At 49.7% G+C, this 19413-nt stretch overlaps 1 protein-coding gene across 24 annotated transcripts in view; it reads right to left on the reverse strand.

Moving 5' to 3' along the window:
- PDE4DIP (phosphodiesterase 4D interacting protein) overlaps window positions 1-19413 on the reverse strand; it is a 205742-nt gene that overhangs the window by 12732 nt on the left and 173597 nt on the right. For 14 of the 24 annotated variants that reach the window (XM_078072541.1, XM_078072540.1, XM_078072546.1 and 11 more), the window contains 13 exons: window positions 18084-18519; window positions 17055-17247; window positions 16053-16169; window positions 14922-15432; window positions 13050-13285; window positions 12001-12052; window positions 10688-10911; window positions 9879-10031; window positions 7783-7968; window positions 4329-4580; window positions 3188-3319; window positions 2368-2487; window positions 515-704 (listed from right to left, as the gene is read on the reverse strand). In XM_078072541.1, the coding sequence (XP_077928667.1) occupies window positions 515-704; window positions 2368-2487; window positions 3188-3319; window positions 4329-4580; window positions 7783-7968; window positions 9879-10031; window positions 10688-10911; window positions 12001-12052; window positions 13050-13285; window positions 14922-15432; window positions 16053-16169; window positions 17055-17247; window positions 18084-18519 (2802 nt within the window). The remainder of the gene's footprint in view (window positions 1-514; window positions 705-2367; window positions 2488-3187; window positions 3320-4328; window positions 4581-7782; window positions 7969-9878; window positions 10032-10687; window positions 10912-12000; window positions 12053-13049; window positions 13286-14921; window positions 15433-16052; window positions 16170-17054; window positions 17248-18083; window positions 18520-19413) is intronic. The other 10 variants (XM_078072545.1, XM_078072544.1, XM_036090093.2 and 7 more) reach the window with 3 other exon arrangements.

A 19413-nucleotide genomic window follows, 5' to 3' on the forward strand; every position in this document is an offset into this window, starting at 1 on the left:
CTAACTGGAAGGATGAGAACATTTTTTCTCCAGGATCTGATATGCTGAAAACCTTTTTTTTTTTTTTTTTTTTAAGATTTATTGATTGATTGATTTGAGAGAGACAGAGAGCATGTGCGTGCAAGTGGTAGGAGGGGCAGAGGAGGAGGGAGAGAAAGAGGGAAAGAAGCCCAAGCAGACTCTAAGCTGAGCGCCAAGCCCAACATAGGGCTTGTTCTCAGGACTTGGAGATCATGATCTGAGCCAAAATCAAGAGCCAGACACTTAACCAACTGAGCCACCCAGGTGCCCCTGATATGCTGAAGCCTTCTAAAATAGGGTTTTATTCTCCCAACTTTGGAGTGAAAAAGGCATTCCCTGAGAAGTCCTTCCTTCTGCTCAAAGTCATCCATAAATCAGGAATAGCAGAGGGGAAACTGAGGGTCCCAAAAGGCACCAATACCTGACTTGCCAATATCCCTTCTTCTAAATCTGAAAACAGGGCCACCTTCCTTCTTATTGGGCTCCCTCTTACCTGGAGTCTTTCTCCTGGAGGGACAGGCGTTCCTCTTGGAAATGCAAGATCTCCTGCTGCTTCTCCTTCAAGTCTTCCAGAAGCTGCTGCCGTTCCCCCTTTTGGTGCTCCAGCTCCATCTCCAACTCTTGAAGCCGGGCTCGAGAGGACAGCAGAGCCTCCCTCAGGCATTCCGTCTCCTGGGAGCACTCTGGTGAGCAGAACACAGGAGGATTTATACTATGGGGCCAGAGGTTGGCAGGAAGAGGAGCCCAAGCTCATCGATCCTGACACACAGAACTAAGGCAACAGGAAGGCCAGCTAATTCTGCAGCTGCTTGGGGAGGCAGAGGGTGTCGGCTCACCACATCCACATGCCCTAGGGAATGTGGAGCCTCCATCTTTGCAATGCCCTTGATCTTCTGATTTCATAAGGTCTACAAGGTCTACCCTGCTTTTAGAGAAAATGCTGTGGTCTTTCTTTCTTCCCTTCTTTCTTTCTTTCCTTCTTCCCTTCTTCCTTCCTCCCTTCCTTTCTAAGATTTTATTTATTTATTTGAGAGCCAGAGCAGGAGCAGTGGGGAGGAGGCAGAGGGAGAGGGAGAAGCAGACTCCCCGCTGAGCAGGGAACCTGACACGGGGGCTCGATCCCAGGACCCCGGGACCATGACCTGAGCCAAAGGCAGATGCTTAACCGACGAGCCACCCAGGCGCCCAAAACGCTGTGGTTTCTAATGCTCACTATTTTCTAAGTTCATACACCCTCTGTGTGATAATCCGTTCTTGAATTTTGCCAAAGACCAACATCAAGATTTCTTGTCTATGGTTTTTAGAATATATTATATTTATCAATTTGAAAATGGGGACATCTGTTCTTTTCTGGGCTTGTGGCATCTCAATGATCTGCATGGTCTCTCAGGGACTATGGACAGGGACTCTGAGAATCAGGCTGCAGGTGCTGTCAGTCGTCCGGGGGAAGGCCCCGGGCCTGGCCGACTGCGCTTATTCACATCTTAGTGTCTTCTCCCCTGTGAGGTCTGTGCTAGCCTGTCCCGGCATGCAATGGGGGTTTAGCAGCTGTGCCTTCCCTCTTATCTGTGACCTCTCGTTACTTCCCCGTCAGTGACCTTTCCCCTCACATCTTCCTGCTCTGGAGAGGCAAATTTAGAAATATCACTTGATGTCTCTCTTCCTGTTCCACAAGCATTCTTTCATTCTGGGCTTAATCCTTTAGGAAACTATTAGTCTTTTATGGCTATTCAACAAATATTTGCAGGTAAATATAATTTGTTATTGATCATATATTGATTCGATCAAGTCAACTGACACTAAGGTCAGCTGCTCCCAGGTCCCAGAGGAAATGATGCCCCCTCCCCCCTTGGGTGCCCATCAAATAGTGTTGGGAACGCTCTGGAGGACATTTGGCTGGTGCCTCCAGACACAGAGTCCTGAGGATTCCTGAGCAGAGAGGAGCCCAGAGTGGGTAAGTGAGGGGCGATAGTGGGAGCCGGGGATGGCAGCTCAGTACTGGGGGAGACACACGAGGCTGCGGTAAAGTCTGGACAGGTAGAACAGGCACCTAACTGGTATCCAGTTTCATAACTAATGACTGAATATCTGAATGTCTATGGGTTGCACAGAGGTGGTGGATTTCCTAGAGCTATCTTTGTCCCTAGAGCCTTGGAGCGTGAGGGCCCATGGTTGGGACCTCTCAGGAAGTAGCCCCTTCTAGACTGAGCACAGCCATGGGACTTTGGGTTGGCAGATCTGGTTGGCTGTTATGTCCACCTTCTTCTCCTGGCTTCAAGGGGTGATTGGTGTGGCCAGGAGGAAAGGGACCCGGAATGAGCACAGCGTGTGGCTTTTACCACCCACCTCTGGAAACATGACTCAGCTGAGCCTGAAGGCTCCGGTTTTCTTCCTTAAGGACTCTGTTCTCGTTGTAGAGCTGAGGTGTGGGTTCCAGGCCGGGACTGTAGAAATGAGAGGTGGATCCTGTCCCAGGAAGTGCAAGCAGACACGTTACACATTTGGGTAACAGATGCTTTCAAGAAGCCACGTGTTCTGTACCTCCAGAAATACTGCTCCAGCCCAGCAGGAGTGCCTGGGTACTCGAGGCCTGGCCCCCAAGCATGGTGGGCCGAGTGCCTGGTTTCTGTGGGCCTCCTACCCGTGGGTTCTGTGCGGGCCCCACCACGTGCCCTAGCTGCAGCGGTTCCGGGGCCTCTTGCCCCACAATAGCAGCGTGTGTGCTGCGGGCAGGACAAGGGCATGTAGGGGGAACGGCCTCCAAGCGACAGCAGCCTGAGAGGAGAGTGTCGGGAGAAAGGCCGCCTCGGCGAGTGGCTGGGGGAGGGTGCCCGCTGACCTGGCTCTACCACCTGCTGATCCCACGACAAGGCCCGGAGAGGTCAGCAGGCACTTATATGAGCGGATTAAGGATGGGATGAGAAGTCAGACACTCTGCGGACACACCTTGTTAGTTCTGCCAGGAGGAAAGTTCTCTCTTAGCTCCAGTCTATCTACAAAGTGAGGATCAGAGGACCTGCCCCACCCGCCTTGCCGGGCTGTGTGGAAGGAGCAAGTAGAGGAAAGCCTAGCAGGTGCTTTGAAAAGCGGGCCGCTCAGCCTAAGGGCCCTCCCTTCAGAAGTTCGCCAGTCGTGACAGAAGCGGGCGGCTCTGGGCCTCTCCTACCGTTCCCACGGGCTGCGCAGCTGAGCCGGTGTTCCAGCTGCTCCCGGAGGCGGTCATTGATGCAGATGGACTCCTCCAGGCGCTGGCGCAGGTTCCGGATCTCCCCAAGATGTTCTTCTAGCAGGTCAGCCCCTGCAGCCATCCCGCAGGACAGGAAGGAGGTGGGAGATGGGGAATCCTGGTCACCAGGGGGGCCCAGGTGGGGATGGGGCTTGGCCAGTGGCCCCTCAGCAGGATCCCCGAACATCCCCATCCTTCCACCAACTGCATTCTTTCACGTGGGCACTCAGGAACACAGTGACTTTGCTTAAAGAGTAAACTGGCTCTCAAACCCAGGACAGCCTGGCGCGAAGCATGTCCCCGGGCCTCCTCCTACACACAGTAAGTGTGAGGGAGTTTTAAAATTTATTTATTTATTTATTTATTTATTTGAGAGACAGAGAACATGAGCGGGGGAGGGGGGGAGGGAGGGGCAGAGGAAGAGGGAGAAGCAGGCTCCCCGCTGAGCAGGGAGCCCGATGGGGGACTTAATCCCAGGACCCTGAGATCATGACCTGAGCCGAAGGCAGATGCTTAACCGATTGAGCCACCCAGGCACCCCAAAGTGTGAGGGAGTTTTAAATAAAAATATGCAGTGACCAGTATAACTGGTGAGTGTGAGGGAGTTCCACATGGTTTAGAAAAATAACTGAAGTATCTGGAAAAGTGTGGTGACCTGAGTGTGACTTTCTCTCCTGAATGTGTTAGGGAAGACCTCACTCTACCCTGATACCATTTCTCTTACTGATTCTTGACTGAACATTCTTTAACTAGGCATCAAGCCCTTCCTCCAGCCTCAGAGAGGAGGCATAAGGTAAAAGTCCATGCATATAAACTTCTCCTATGTGGTTAATGACATGAACGTGAGAGCACAATTGGCTCCCTGACTTTCCCAGTCCCCTGAACAGCACTGAGGCCCTGGGCAGGGAGGCCAAAGGGGGACACTTAGAAAGGTCCAGCATGGAGAGGACCCTTTCATTTTACCCCCACTGTGTGAGCCGGGGACTAGAGAAATGAAAAATGCCCCTGCCCAGGTAGGAGAGGGGTAGACTCTAAATGAGATTTCATTTCACAGGCTGACCTGCCCGGCTTTGTGTTTTACCTGTGGGTTTGGAGTTAAGCTGACACACAGAGGATCCTGAGGACAGGTCGCCTGATACACTCCCTTTCTGAGGCCTCATCACATCCCACTGGCTGCCGCTGCCCAGGTAGCCGGGCTCCAGGATTCTGCCCAGTTCTGTGCTGCCCCTCAGAGGAGAGTGGGGCTGGGTGGCGTTGAGATAGTGGGAAGAACTGGCTTCTAAATGGTTGCTTGGCAAGGCAGCTGGGGAAGCAGGATGGACGGTGCTGACACCTGGGCAGAAAGAAACCAGAGTGAGGAAGAGAGGATTGGAAGGGAAGGACCAGCAAACAAGTGTGGGATTGTTAAGAATGGACACTAAAGGGGACATGTGCCATGTCGGAGATCCCAGTCCATTGCAGAATACCAATTAGATGAAGACCATAACCTACAGGCTGTAACTTTCACCCCATGTATTTGCTGGCATGAGACACCAAGAGGCAGAGGATGGATAAAGTATCTGAAAGTCACCAGTGTATACAAAGGAAAAGTCCAGTGGCTCCACTCCTGCCTTCTACTATAATTCCTCCTGATAGAGTCCAGGAAAGTTCCAGAAAGAGAACTCAGTCCCAATTTCAGGGGATATAGCACATTCCTATTCACAGATGTGCTCAGTGCTAGCATCCATGGAGGGATGTAGGACCTTTCATTTAACTTAGGCTGACACTTTCATAGATCTTAGGAAATCACGGGCCTTCCCCTGAGCCAAATCATCTCTGCTTCTATGTATAAAGAAGTTCAGCCTGTGGGAGAGACAGAGAGAGGTGGGCAGGGCTGTAGTTTAGGATATTCATATTCAGAAGACTGCTTTCTTTCAGGGATTATCAACATGGGCAGCAGAGTAAACAGGTAGCTCGACCTAAGCAAAGAGGAAGAGGTCATCATTCCCTCCAACCAAGCCAAACTCCTCTGAGGGGATAATGCAATTGGCACTTGTCAATTTTTATCTCCATTTGTAACTGGTTCTCAAATTTGGCTATATACTAGAGTCACCTTGGAAAATGTAAACAAATATATACTGATGCCTGGACCTCCGAGAGATTTTGCCTTAACTGGGGGTATAGCTTGGGCACTGGATGTTTTAAAATCATCCCAGGTGATTCAAATAGGCAGCAAAGTTTGAGAAGTACTGTCATGGGTCTCTCCTTCTCCAATGTGCAAAATACTAGATGTTCATTAGGATCACTGGACGTTAAAGAGGGGGATGAAAAATGTCATCATCTGAATTTTTTTTTTTAAGTAAGCTCCATGCCCAGCGTGGAGCCCGAGGTGGGGTTTGAACTCACCACCCTGAGATCAAGACCTGAGCTGAGATCAAGAATCAGATGCCTAACCAACTGGGCTACCCACGTGCCCCCAAGCATCTAAATTTTAGTTGGGATTCAGTAAAGATGTTATTTCCTACCTCTTTCACACCCCCTTTCTCCCCAGCCCAACACAAGGCAAAGGGGGAAATCAGGAGCTGTCGACAGCTTACTTTTTAACCAAAGTCGTAGAAGGTTCCAAGTTTATCAGTAACAGTGATCAGTATTCTCATGTTCCAGTTTTGCCCTGGCCACACAACAGAAAGCACATGCCCTGAACCATGCAAAGACACCGGACAGACTCTAGCACAAGGAGATCTTTGCCCCACGGTTACCTGAGAAGCCGCCATGCACCACTGTCCACGTGTAAGCTTGGTTCAAAGCAAACAAGGAACACTGGTAAGCTGTAATTCCTCAGAGAGGACTGTGCTTCAGGATGGACGGACAAGACAGGGCTATAATCTTGCTCACCAAAGCTGGGACCATCCAAACTCTGGTCAGTGGCTCAGACTAGACAGGACTTTAACCCATATCAACAGACCCTTTTTCATGCACAGATATCTCCTTCTGTCTTTCCTTTTGGACAAAGGCATTACAAATATGGAAAGGTAAAGGAAAAGTAAGATAGAGCACACTCTTGCCATTTTGATATGGGACAAATTTGTTATCCAACAACTGTTGGTTCCAGAATTGCTAAAATAATAAGTTCTAGGTCAGAGACATCAGAACCTTCTATTGATCTCTAAAGAGAAAGAGAAAAGATTGTTACAAGGGGCTTCCAGAATTTGTTGAGCTTAGCTCGGAGCAGGATGGTAACAAAACCATCCTAGACAGAAAAAGTATCATGGAAACACAGGACTGGGAGCAGAAGACCCGGATTCAAGCCCATCTCTCTCTCTTACTAGTAACCTTCAACAAGTAGCTCTACTTCCCTGAGACTTAGTTCCCTGCTCAAGGCTCTACCTATCACGCAAGTGGCGTGAGGCTCAGGTGAGACCAGGTTCGTGTTGCTGGGTAAGCCTAGACTGCTACACCTGCGTAAAGCTGTGATACGCAGGAGGCAGTCTTCTAGACTTCACTGCCTGCAAAAATGGAAGATGTACAAACTCTCCTAAAAAGAGTCTCATCTAATTGGTTCTGGGAATCAAACTAGGACAGAGTAGACTAGACAGTGTATTCATTTTCAGGGTTGACAAAAGAAATAAGCTGGGGTAAATGACAACGGGGGTTTCAGGTATATGAACTCTTGGCTGTGGGCCTAGGTCACTGGACATTGTGCCCGGTGACCCTTACCTTCAATCTTTGGCTCACCTGAGTAGTTTTTTTTTTTTTTTTCAAAGGCACAGAATGTGGTTTTAAGGTAACATCAAACTGATTTCTAGGTGTTTTTTTTTTTTTAAGCATTACTAGAGAGCAAATTCCTCATGTGAGGGTTTTATTTTTTTCTAAGCTATAATTGATCACACACACAGTTTTTATGATGAGGCACCCAGCTCAGACATATATTCCAAAAAGATGACCGTACATAGTCTGCAACTGATACGATCAGTGATCTCTGGGAGTCAGAGGACAGAATTTACAATCAGGTAGCACAGCCTGTACTTCTGGGTCCAGCCCCCCCGTGTCACCTGTCCAGGGGTAAAAGTGAGCCTTGCGCCGTAGGAAGAGAGGCTTAGTCACCTGAATCCTCAACCTGATGAGGTCAGGATCTGAACTTGATTAAGAGCGTTTTTCACAGCAGGAGAATATCACAGGGATGGAAAGGATTCCCGGGAAAGTGGCCACTTCGTCTCGCACAGGCAAGGCCCAGAAGCTCTCGCCTGTGCCCTGCCCTGCCCACAGACACGTCATCGGCGTGTCAGGCCTTCAGCATACTTGGTGGCACCCCACACTGTCAGCAGCGGGAAAGGAGCAGGTCTAGGGCCTGAGGAACCGATGAGACACACACACACCAGAAAGACAACAGTAAATATATTTCCAAAAAAAGCAAGCAGGGCCATCTGTCAAGCATCCCCTGGCGGGGTGCACACCCATGTCGTTTTTAAAACTCTGCCACCAAGCCGAAGCCATGCAGAGCAGCACGGGGTGGGGCTGCCATGCCCAAGCACACACGTGCGGCAGGAAGTGCTCACTTTCTCCCAGCTGTTTCTGCAGCATCTGCAGCTCCTGCTGAGCCTCCGCCAAGGAGACCACGGGTGTCTCACAGCAGCCAGGGGGGGGCGGGCCAGCGGGGCTGAAAGGCAGGAAGCCGGGTGGAGCTGAGGGCAGTGGTGCCCGGGGAAGGCTAACCAGCGTGGGTATGGAGGGAAAATGAAGGCCTGGAAACACAGAGTTGGGAAGAAAGGAGACACGTCATTAGAAAGAAAGTGAGAGAAAGGAATGGGGAAAAAATGGAGAAGATGAAACTATTTCTTGTCCAGATGTCTCCCTGGGGGGCGGCTACCATTCAGCGTGGTGCTGGCTGACAAGCAGAAGGGCAAGCATTGTTACCCAATGTTAGCCGACCCGCCCGCCTTCTCCCTGGCCAGGGATAGCCGGCATACATACTCTAAGGCCAGGGGGCATACCTGTACCCCAGGCAGCTATCCCAGGCACGGACAGGTCGGGACTGCTGTGCCTCAGTGCTCCCGAGCCCCCCGGGCATGAGTCGGTCCTTGGCCCTCTGACAAGACTCCCCACACCTAGAACCCCTCTGAGAGCATGAGGGCTCACCCTGAGGAGGGCAGGAGCGGGCTAGGACTGTGGGGAAATGCGCATTCCTCACGCATATAATTCAAGAGTCTCACGGAAACAAACCTCAGAATTGCAAATCCATGGGTTCATTCACCAAATGAAAAATAAAGGTCTTGCTGAAGTGACTCAGACACAGTAGCTCGCATGCCTGTCTGGGCATTCAGATCACGGACGAAAAATTCTTAATACATGCAGATTCTTCAGGCCCTCATCTACTAAGTCATAAACTTTGGGAGGAGGGCTTGGAAATTTGCATTTAAAATAAATCTTCACAGATGACCATGATGCAGCCCATCTACGGACAGGTCTTTAGGGACCCTGGGATGTTCTGATGTTTGAATCTCCTCTTTCCTAAAAACAGTTATATGGCAGGTAGCCTATGGGGGGAGCAGAAACCAAGACTGAGCTGCGGAGAATGCCGCCCGTGGAAGACAATGAATACATTCTAATCACATCCCTCGCCCCGGGATGCTGACACGCTCTCAGAACAGCGCTGCAAGGACCCCCACGTTGCCAAGCAACATAGGCCAGGCATCCTTCAGGGAGGTGTTCTGATTTTAAAACCCCTGGCCTTCTGCTCTGTTTGACCCCAGAGCATTTACAGATATGTCTATAGTGCTAGGCAAATAGCTTTTCCCCATGACTTCCTGGGCCAGCAGCTGCCTACTCTGGCCCAGAAACTTTGAGCCCCAGCTCAGAGTCAGACACACCCCCTTCTTAAGACGTTGGTTGACTTGTTCTCTGGAGAGATGGGGGCAGCAGGAGGAAAGCACTGTGCTTTCTGCGGGCACCTTACCACAAACCACACTGAAGGCAGCCGGCCGGTAGTGGCAGGAGGTGGGAGGCGAGGACAAGGTTTGCCTTTGCCCCGTCATCACTGGTGCGGGGCTCTAACTGAACAGCACACCCCCTGGGCGATTAGGTTGGGGCAGGCAAATGAAATGTACCCCTCCAGCTGGCTGTAGAATATGTACTATGTACATATCAAGGGCTGCCCAGCTGGGCATAAATCCATGAATGATCATATGTAATTACATTACAACAATGTGAACAGCATCTTGTAGGACACCGAAGCATCCTGAGCTGCTGCAGAGGCTCACCACGCAGATAAAATGGGTAATGCCTACAGGCGAGCAGTAGGAGTGACTTTCTTTTTGTTCTGTGGCTACTGTAATCCTGGGAGAAACATTTTGCCTCTTTGCTCCCCAGAGTGAAATGAAAGAAACAAAGGAAAATGTTTACTTTAAAATGATTCACCAACTCCTGGTCAAAATTGGTATGCAGATCAAAGTCTATTGCAGGTGTCTGATTTGTCTAAAATATGTAAAACAAAGAAAATGCAGACACAATTGGTGAACTAGGATGGCCTCTTGATTTCATGTAGGGGTTGATGCATAGAAGCCCCTGACAGGGGAAACATTTGTCCCTGAAGAAAAGTCATACAGGCTGCTGAGGGAGAGGAGACAGAGCTCCTGCCGTGTTGGCTGTCGCATACCTGGATGGGCCTGGTTGGCCTCCTGGGGGGGGTTCTGGGGAGCTGGCAAGCTGATGGGGTTGCTGCTGGGTTCGGCCTTAACCCCCCGAGGTGCACTGGTTGCTGATGGCTTAGGAGACAGGACAGCGGAATGACTCGAATGATGGATGGAATCTACAAAACCCATGAATGAAAGAAAATGTTGGGTGATCAACAAAGAACTGGAATCCGGCCTTATATTTAGCCAGGGGTACCAAGGCAGAGCCATGCTTTCTGGGAAAGCACCAAGCACAAGCACTGTGAGCAGTGTTCATTTCCTTGCTTGCAGATAGCTTCTTGAGCGAGGCAAACCACCTTTGAGGTGAGAGTGGGGCCCAGACCCGGAAACCGTGAAAATGGCGTTTCCAAAAATACCAGGCGGGACCAACAGCATCTGCGACCACTGACAGATACTCAGGGGATACTGGCTCAGGACACGCAGTGAGCAGGACCACTGCAGGAGGGAGAAGATGTCCCATTTTAAGAAGGAAGTCAGGCAGACAGTCTGTGCTCATGAGGCGGCAGGGAAGAAAAGTCTGCTAGGATCTTCTCGCCCTTCCCACCATGGCTCCCCTTGGGCCTACCAGCATGCACATCCAGTGGAGACCCAGTGACACTTTGCGGAGTCAGGAGCAGAGCAAAGATCCTGAGCCACTGGGGCCTGTGCTTGGTGCTTGGTCCCACAGCCACGTTCAAGCCTGATACACACTAAGGCGGACCTCTAAGGTCTGGCTATGGACGTCTCCTCTCCACCTAGAGAAAAGTGGTACCGCTCAGACAGTGGGGGCTACCTGAGTGACCAGGCAGAGCCTTCTTCTCTTCATAGTGTGTGTACTCGCTGGCTACATCCATGTCAGAGCAGGCTTCCAGCTCATCAGACAGGAAGGAGGAGCTGCTGGGAGAGCGCTGGGAGTCCGACAAGGCGTGGCTGCTGGAGGGCGTCAGGGACCCGGCATCCAGCTTGGCCTGCAGGACTTCAATCACTTTCTCCTTCTCCTGCAGCTCCCTGCTGAGCCTAGTGGGGTGAAAGGGGACAACAGGTGAAGCCAAGTTCACCGGACCAACTGGTCCTGACTGAGGCACACGGGAAAAGCCACAGAAGTCAAGGGAACCATTCCTGCAAAGGATGATCAAAACAATCTATCGCTGATTAGGGGCGGAGGGTAGGTGGGGTGCAGAGGGAGGAGGAGGTGCAGTCGCCACCCAGGGCACTGGCCACGGGCGATGCTGGGGACTAGCGGAGACTCAGCCAGCCCTCTGAAGCACAGCTGCTCCAAGTGTGGCCCCAGCAGAGCTGTAGTCCAGGAACTGTTGGCTACCAGTCTCCAGGAAGATAAGTACAGTAACTGAAGGTAAGCAGTGAGAAACACAGAGCAGCTTGGCATTGCCACTGGCAGCCAGGAGCAGGGTGTGTGGAATCATCGGGTTGACTGGGGGTACAGCCCATGTATGTGTCTGTGATGGGTTAGAAATGGAAACAAAACCAAAACACTTTGCTCTACACCACAGTATTCTGAGAAGCACTATGTGGTCTAAAGCACACTTCCGACACAGAGGGGCTTGAACTAGTGGCTACAGTGGATTTTGAGCCCATATTTTACTGCACGTGATAAGATTAGATGCAGTAACTCATTGAAAACTGGTTCCTGAGACGCTGTGTAGCCTCCCAGGCATCTGCAACATCCAGGCCTTTCCCCTCCTAGGAACTGTACTGTGGTTCTTTGATTCTTCCCCCCTCCCCCGCCCCACCCAAGGAAATTGGACGATTATTAAACTAGCTGCCAACTCAACTCAGGGTAAGCCAACTTAGTAGCACAAAGGAAGAAAGCAGAGGAGAACCTTGGGGGTGCCGAGGACCCCTGGAACCTGGTTAGTTTACTGTTGGGTCAGACTGACTCTAGGTTACCAAGCCTGGAGAATAAATACGCAAATAGAAATCAACAGAATTTCAGCAAAAGAGAGTAAAGAATTAGGCTAAGGTGTTTTATGAATAAATGAATTCATTATAATCAGCATTTCCCTGCCCTGATTTGTAAAGTTACAGTCACCCTGGACCCCTTGGGCCTTGTTCCTGATTCCTTTACCAGACCCTATTTCAAATTACCTGAGAGCCAGCGGTTCAATTCCACCTTGATCTTTCTCACTTTTATGATCCTCTGTAAGCCAAAATCAGAAAGAAATGGTAAGAAATTAAACCAGTCCCACTTCCCACATTATAAATGCAAGAGCCTCTGTGGGTACAGAACGGTGACTCCTCTGTGTATGTCCAGGACATGTAGGAGAATTACTTGGGAAGGCTGCAGATTGTATCCTCAGAGGGGAGACCTGTAGGCTCTCTTGAGCTCACCAGCAGACCTCGCCTGACCGGGTGATCAGCATCATGACTTCCTCTGCCCTAAATCAATGCAAAGTTTAAAAGGCACTTGCCTAGCTTCTCTCTGGAACATTCCAGCTTCCAAGCCTGCCACAGACTACCAGATGCATGCTCTGTGTCCCATCACAGCATTCATGTAGAACCCACTCTTGCTCTGAGGAAATGACAAACCACCCTGTCCCACCTCTGCACCTGCCACCAGCATGTGGGATGGTTGGTCCCCAAGACTGACCCTGCCTTCGGGTACTCTCAGGAAATGTTTTCTCAGTAAAGAGCTCCAATAATAACCAATATTCCTAGCCCTTGCCCTGTGACATTCAATGTCCAAATCATGTCCAAAGGAAGGGTGCTTTACCCATATTGGGATTATATTCATGTATGACACCACGCAATAAACAAAGAGACAGACACTGAAAGGCTAAGCCATTGCCCAAAGCAAGTTAAGGGCGGCATCTAGGCCACCGCTTGGGTCTTGCAATTCTCAGGTCAGGCTCTTTTCACTCTGATGAGGTCCTCCGACCTCTTCTCCCTTTCTCGCCCTTAGCACTGGATGGACACAGCCTGCTTCCCTAAAGGTCACTTGCCACGAGTGCTCCAGTTTCTGCCACGGCAATCATGACCTCCCAACCCCGTGTTCCTCCTCAATGCTCCCCAGTCCTGATGCTGTAATGGCCTCAGGAAATGAAGTGGAAGCAGGCCATGCTGGAGGTGTGGTGGCCACCTGGGCCTGGGGCTGTGGGAGTCACCGAGTGTGTGCCAAAGCCCCGTGGCCAACTTACTGGTGCTGAGTTTGCTGGTAAGCCTCTCTGTCAGCTGGCTTCCCTGGGCGAGCTGCTCCCGGAAGCTCTGCCCCAGGTAGTAGTCAATGTCGTTGCTCCTAAGAAGGTCCTCAAAAGATTTTACTGTATCTTTTGCATGCTGGGTGAGAAGATAACAGATACCTCTCCCTTCTCGTATCTTCTGGCGTAGGTATGACAGCTCTCGGGCCTGATCCTGAATCAGGGAATCGTATTTCCTAATACAGGAGACAAGAGGAAAAAGTAAGAATGAAAACGAGTGAATGTTAAATTATGGGCCTTCAGTAGAGATTTTCGTGAGAACATCTCTAAGGAGCTCCCCCACGCTGAATTCTGGCACAGAAACCAAAGAAGGTATTTAAGAGTAAATCCTACTCTAATACATGACATCAATTTAGTGTGCCATTGTTCTTACACTGTTTTATATATGTTAGTCAGACGTCCAGGAGAATCCTAAGTCCTGTGGAGGTAAATAGGGTGCCAAATTTTACATTCCTCACAGGACTAGTAGAATGTAGATTCACAGTTGATACTCAAGAAACACTAAATGTATTTACTGAGTAGACACTCAATAAACACAATAAATAAAAATAAATTCAGTGATTAGAATCACTTAATCCTGGGACACCTGGCTGGCTCAGTTGGAAGAGTACACGACTCTTGATGTCAGGGTCGGGAGTTCAAGCCGCATGTTGGGTGGAGAGATTATGTAAAATAAATAAATATATATACTTGTGGGGGGGGGGGAAGACTCACTTAATCCTAAGTCTAGATAGGCTCTTTAATGCCTTCTATTTGGAAGACCATCTATATTACTGTATTTTGCCAAGATGGCCATTACACAAGTTCCTGTGCCACACGATGTTTCGCAATGTGCCTTTGCCCCTTCTCTCATTAGCAGGTAGAAGCTGTTCTCCACCTCCTTAAATGTGGGCAAGCTCTGTGACCACTGTGACCGAGATAATGATGGAAGTGACACTGTGCCAAGAACAGGAGTAGCTCTTAATTGTCCTGGCAACATCTGCTTCCTGTCTGTTGGAAGCTAGCTGTCATGTAGAAGTAGAACTACCCTGAGACCACCATCCTATGAGAGGCCCATCCCAGGAAGAAAGACCCTGGAAGACAAGAAGCCACGGGGGGAAAGAGAAAAGCCAAGGAGCACCACATCTCCAGACACGAGAAGGAAGAAGCTATGTCCCAGCACCAGCCACCATCGGATGGCAGTCCCAGGAGAAGACCCCCCCAAGCGAGAGCCATCCTGCCGAGCCCCGTCAATCCACATAAATTATTGTTTGAGGCCACTAAGCTTTTGGATGGTTTGATACTCAGTGCAGATAACAAGGACAGATACCCAGATAGAAGTCTACCCAGTGTTTTTCAACACAAAGTATCAGTAACAGTAACAGTTATGGTAAGTAGTACTGAGAGCTGAATGTATGTTAGGCAATTATAAGCACTTGTACTAATTCACTTAAATCCAATAACCACCCATTGAGATAGGTTCTCTTACTCTCCTCATTTAATAGGTAAGGAAAGAGGCCCAGAAAGTCTAAGTAAGTTGTACGGCTAGAAAGTGCCAGAGCTAGGATTCAGACCCAGGCAGTCTGGCTCCAGTCTTCCTGCTACACCACATATCCAGTCACTTTACTAATAGATTCCTGAGAGGAAATCCCAGAGACTGGTGTCTCCCAGCAGGGCCTACTGACCTTTCTTTGGATCTAGGCCTAGCTTTTAAGTAGGCGCTCTTCTGATCGCCCTGATGGGTTCTCTCTTCTACTTGCCTGGGCTAGCCCACCTCCAACACAAATTGAGATGTCACCAACCAAATAAGGGTCCGAAGAGTGCCCCCCTTACCCAGGCCATGAGGCTGATCTCAGCTCCTCTGCCAGCTTCCCTTCCACTCCAGTTTTCGGGAGCTGGGCCTCCAGCTGGGACACTCTCTGGATCAGACTCTCCAGATCCTTTTTAGCCTGAAGCCCCGGGGGGTAGAAAGCCCCAGTGCCATCAGACAGCCACCCCTCATCCTCGTCAGTGACACTATGAGGTGAAGATCCCTCGAGGGTGCCAATGGCCTTCAGCTTTCGTGGTCTCTCCAGACTAGATGAATAGTCACTTGTAATCGAGAGGGACCGGACCCGGCTCTTGAGGTTTTGAATGATCTTGTTGGCATTCTGCAGTTGGGCCTTCAGGTCTCTGATGTCCTTATGTAGGATAGAGATGTCTTCTGACTTTCCAGATGCCTGGAACTCCTCCTGCTTCCCTCGAGGGCTCTCCAAGGGCTTCGTACCCGGGGGGCTGGCCACTGGTGAGCCCAGGCACCCCTCCACCAGGGCTGTTTCCCTGAGGCTGTCGTGCTCCTCACACTCTGAGAAAAGACAAAGACATCTTCCTGAATAAAGCTACGCCTCGCCTGCTGCCGTAGCTGGAGGTATCTTTGGTGCTGGGGATAGGAATTACTAGAGTAAAAGTTGAGGCGGTTACTTTATTCAGCCCTGTGCTTTACTAGCGTTCAAACATGGTATTTCCTATCCCCTCAACAGCCCTGCAGGTAAGGTACGGTCACCTTCTACTGCACTGAGTGTTTTCTCTTCTCTCCATTTCAGTTTGGTGGGTGTCCCTACAGTCAAAGTCCTTCTATGACGGAAAAACAGGTTTTTTAGCTTAGGGTTTGCCTATCTGCAAAAGCTCATCTGGTCTCTTCATTAAAAAGTCAGCCTTAGATGATCATCTGTTGGATAAAACTTTTCTTCTTTTAATTAACAGCAGTATGTTGAAAACTAATTAGAGACGTTCCAACTCACACTCAGCCTCATGTTGGACAAGAGTTCTCTGCCAGGCTTCCTGTGCCTCACTGGTCCTGGGTCCCCTTCAGTCTACAATACCCCCTCAGCCCTACTCCTCTTCAGGTGTGGGACTGGCCAGCAGCTCCCAGATGTGAAGGCCGACTCCAGGGAGGCCAGGTGAGCCCTGCCCTGGTGTTCCTACCGGGACTGGTGCTCTCCTCCCGCTCAGCCTCATTCTCACTTCGGCCGCAGGTCTCATAGCCCAGATCCTGGAGGTCCACCTGCACCTGCTTGCTGTCCTGCTTCACCAAGGATTCACCTGCTCAGGAAGAGACAGAGGGCGTCACAGAGGCTCTGAAGGTCCCACATACCCCCTCAACCTCAGTGGCACATGCCTTAGCCCTCAGGGGGCAGGGAGGTCAAAGTCAGAGTGGGATGGATGCTTCTTTGGACTCAAGTGGGAGAAGAGACCACCCACTCCAGGCAGGACTTCTTCCACCAGGATGAGCCCATGTTTGCCACTGATGATCTCACCTACAACAACTGAGGCTTTGTGGGGACCAGACATCTTTAAGTTGGGTATTATATATATTATCATCCCTAGAAGCCCCAGTGAAACTAGCAAGTGCTTTATCCACAGAGGCTCAGTAAATACGTGAATGGAGCTGAACTAATTTAGAGTCCTAAAACATCGAGATCCATACTGGTCTATAAGATAGCTACTAGCCACACGTGATTACTTCATTTTAAATTAACTAAAATTAAATAAAACTCCCAAGTTGAACTAGCCACATTTCATGTGCTTCATAAGCATTTCCATCACCGCAGGAAGTTCTATTCAAAAGCATGGATTCTAAACCAATGGTGAGGATGTATTTTTGAAGAATATGATTTGGTGCCAAGAGAAGGAGAGAAACCATCAGTATATGTTGAGAGACGTAAAGCATTTTGCTGACTATACCAGAAATGAGCAAACCTAGATGTTAGCCCATTTCCTCCCTATATGCTCACTGCAAACTTGCTTTGTTCTTTATTCTTCTCTGCCAGGTGCAAAAACTGAAGTTAAATATCCATTTCCACAGTTCTGGGACCCTGGTCAGGATTAAATTTGTTTTGAGGCTGGGGAAGAAAAGGGAAGTGTGCAAAGCACGTAGCTTCTCAGGGAGAAGACAGACGCCCTGGTGATGGTGAACCTAAGACTTACTAAGCATGACTCTGTATTTCTCCAGCTGGTTGGCCTGGGCAAAGACCGTGGCTTCTGATATCAGCAGCTTCTCCTGGAGATCCTGATAGCGTTGTCTGCACTGAGCCAGCTGGGAGCGCAGGTGCTTGGTGGATCCGGGAAGGCTAAATTCTGACTGAGGCCCAGGGTCTCGGGCCTGGGACTGGTTATCCAGCTGTGAAAAGAGCCAGCACAGGGACCAGGCAGTCACGGCCCCTTCCCCTTCTGAACCCTGTGGACTTTATCCATGGGTTTGTTAAGGCATTCCTCACGCCATTTGGTAGTGGCTTGCTTCCCAGCTCTGAGCTCCTGCAGAGCTAGGATAATGTTTTATTCATGTCTGTATCTACAGCACACAGTACAGTGCCAGTAGGGTCCACTGAGGAGCTCTCAGTAAACACTGGTTCAGTGGTTGAAAAGAGGGGGGTAGAAACCTCTCCTCATCTCTCCCTGTGCTCCTGCCCCACCTTTGTCCCCCCCTCCCCGAATCCTCTATATTCTCCATTTACTCAATACTCAGCAGAGCCCCTCCCCTTACGAGGCTCCCGATAGCCCTTCCTGTGGCTCAGGAACAGACACCTGGGATGAGCTGTGACGAAAATGGCAGTGATAAGGAGAGAGGTCATTACACACCACTTGTCTGGGCTGCCTTAACCCCCAGGCATCCCTATAAGCATCCCATTGAAATGATCTGTTTTGTGCCATCTTTCCTCACCTTACCAAGTACTTATGGGGCAGAGACCAGGGCTTGCTGCCTTCTGCCCAATGCCTGGTGTGTTATCTGGAAAATTAAGCGCTGAAGAAATATTTATGAAAAATTAATTACCCAAGTAATATTTATGAGATAATGTTGTAAAAACTTTTCTAAAGGCTGAACGTGTGAGGACCATTATTACCACTACTTGGGGGGCAAAGGTGCCCTTGTCTCAGTCCCTTCTGACCCATGGGGGCAGAACTGTTACCTCAAGCCCTTCTCCACAGGTCTTTCATTCCATCTAATTCCACACTTACTTGGTGGCCATCCACGGCGAGGGCAGCCCCAAGGTCAAGGCTCTGGGGTCTGGGGCAGGGCCTTATGGTCACGTGCTCCTCTTCTTGGTGTTGGGGCTTCTCGGGAGAACAGACCAGCTCTGTGTTCATTCTGTCGATCTCCCGGGCCAGGGGCACAAGGAGCTCTGGACTAAGCTTACTATTCCCATCCTTGCTGCTCAGCACCAGCTGTTCTTTGAGGAGGCTGATGATGTTGTGAGCATTCTTCAGTTTTCCCTGGAGCTTTCTGAACTCAGCCTGAAGGCTATTCTCATTCAGACCGCCTCTGGCTACCACAGTTTCCACTGTCACCTCGCCCTTCTCCTTGTCTTCCTCAATCTCCCATCCATCAGACATTGCTTCTCCCATCTGCTCTTTCAGCTCTGCATTCTCAAGGCAAAGGCTCAGCATGGTGTTCCTGCAGGAAACACACACACACACACAATGAGGGGCTGGCTCCGCTCTCGGCCTCAGTTCCTGTAGCCCCCATCTCGGTCCAGCAGAGACTCAGAGACACCCCAAAACATGAAGCAACTTCAGAGACCAACAAGGGCTCCCTTATTTTATAGACAAGGAACCAAAACTCAGGAAGAGAGACTTGCCCACACGACCACAGCTACTTGGTGGCAACACAATCCCTAAAAATCTTGGACTCAACACACCTGGTCTAGTTGTCTTTACCCTGGTCATTCAGCCTCATTTTTTTTTTTTTTAAGATTTTATTTATTTGAGTTAGAGAGAGAGCGAGAGAGCACAAGTAGCGGCAGGCAGAGGGAGACGGAGAAGCAGGCAGGGAGCCCAACACAGGACTCGATCCCAGAACCCTGAGATCATGACCCGAGTCAAAGGCAGAGAAGCTCAACCGACTGAGCCACCCAGGTGCCCCCTCAACCTCATGTTCTAATTTTCAGTGGCCTCTGGAATAAACAAGGTACTTACAGTGTTAAGAAAAAAAAAATAAGGAAGACCTTGCCTGGGACAAATTTATTATGGGTTCTACAATGCTATTAATTATCATTGGTCAGTTTTCAACCACTGGATGAGAAATTGGGACCTAGGAAAATAAGAAATAAATAATACCAATCAGAACTACAATCAAATGTACTTCTGTAATTATTTGCTTTATGTCTGGCTCTTATGATAGATCATCTTGATGAGGTCAGGGACTCCTTCTGCCCTGTTCACTCTGTATCCCCAGAGCCTTCACAGTGCCTACCACAAAAAACATTCATATTTGTAGAAGAAATAAAATGGATAAACAACTAATTTTTACCAAGACATCCTAGACTCCATCCTTTCTTCACACCAAACC

Source organism: Halichoerus grypus, chromosome 5 (assembly GCF_964656455.1).
Source record: "Halichoerus grypus chromosome 5, mHalGry1.hap1.1, whole genome shotgun sequence".
Lineage (NCBI taxonomy): Eukaryota > Metazoa > Chordata > Mammalia > Carnivora > Phocidae > Halichoerus > Halichoerus grypus.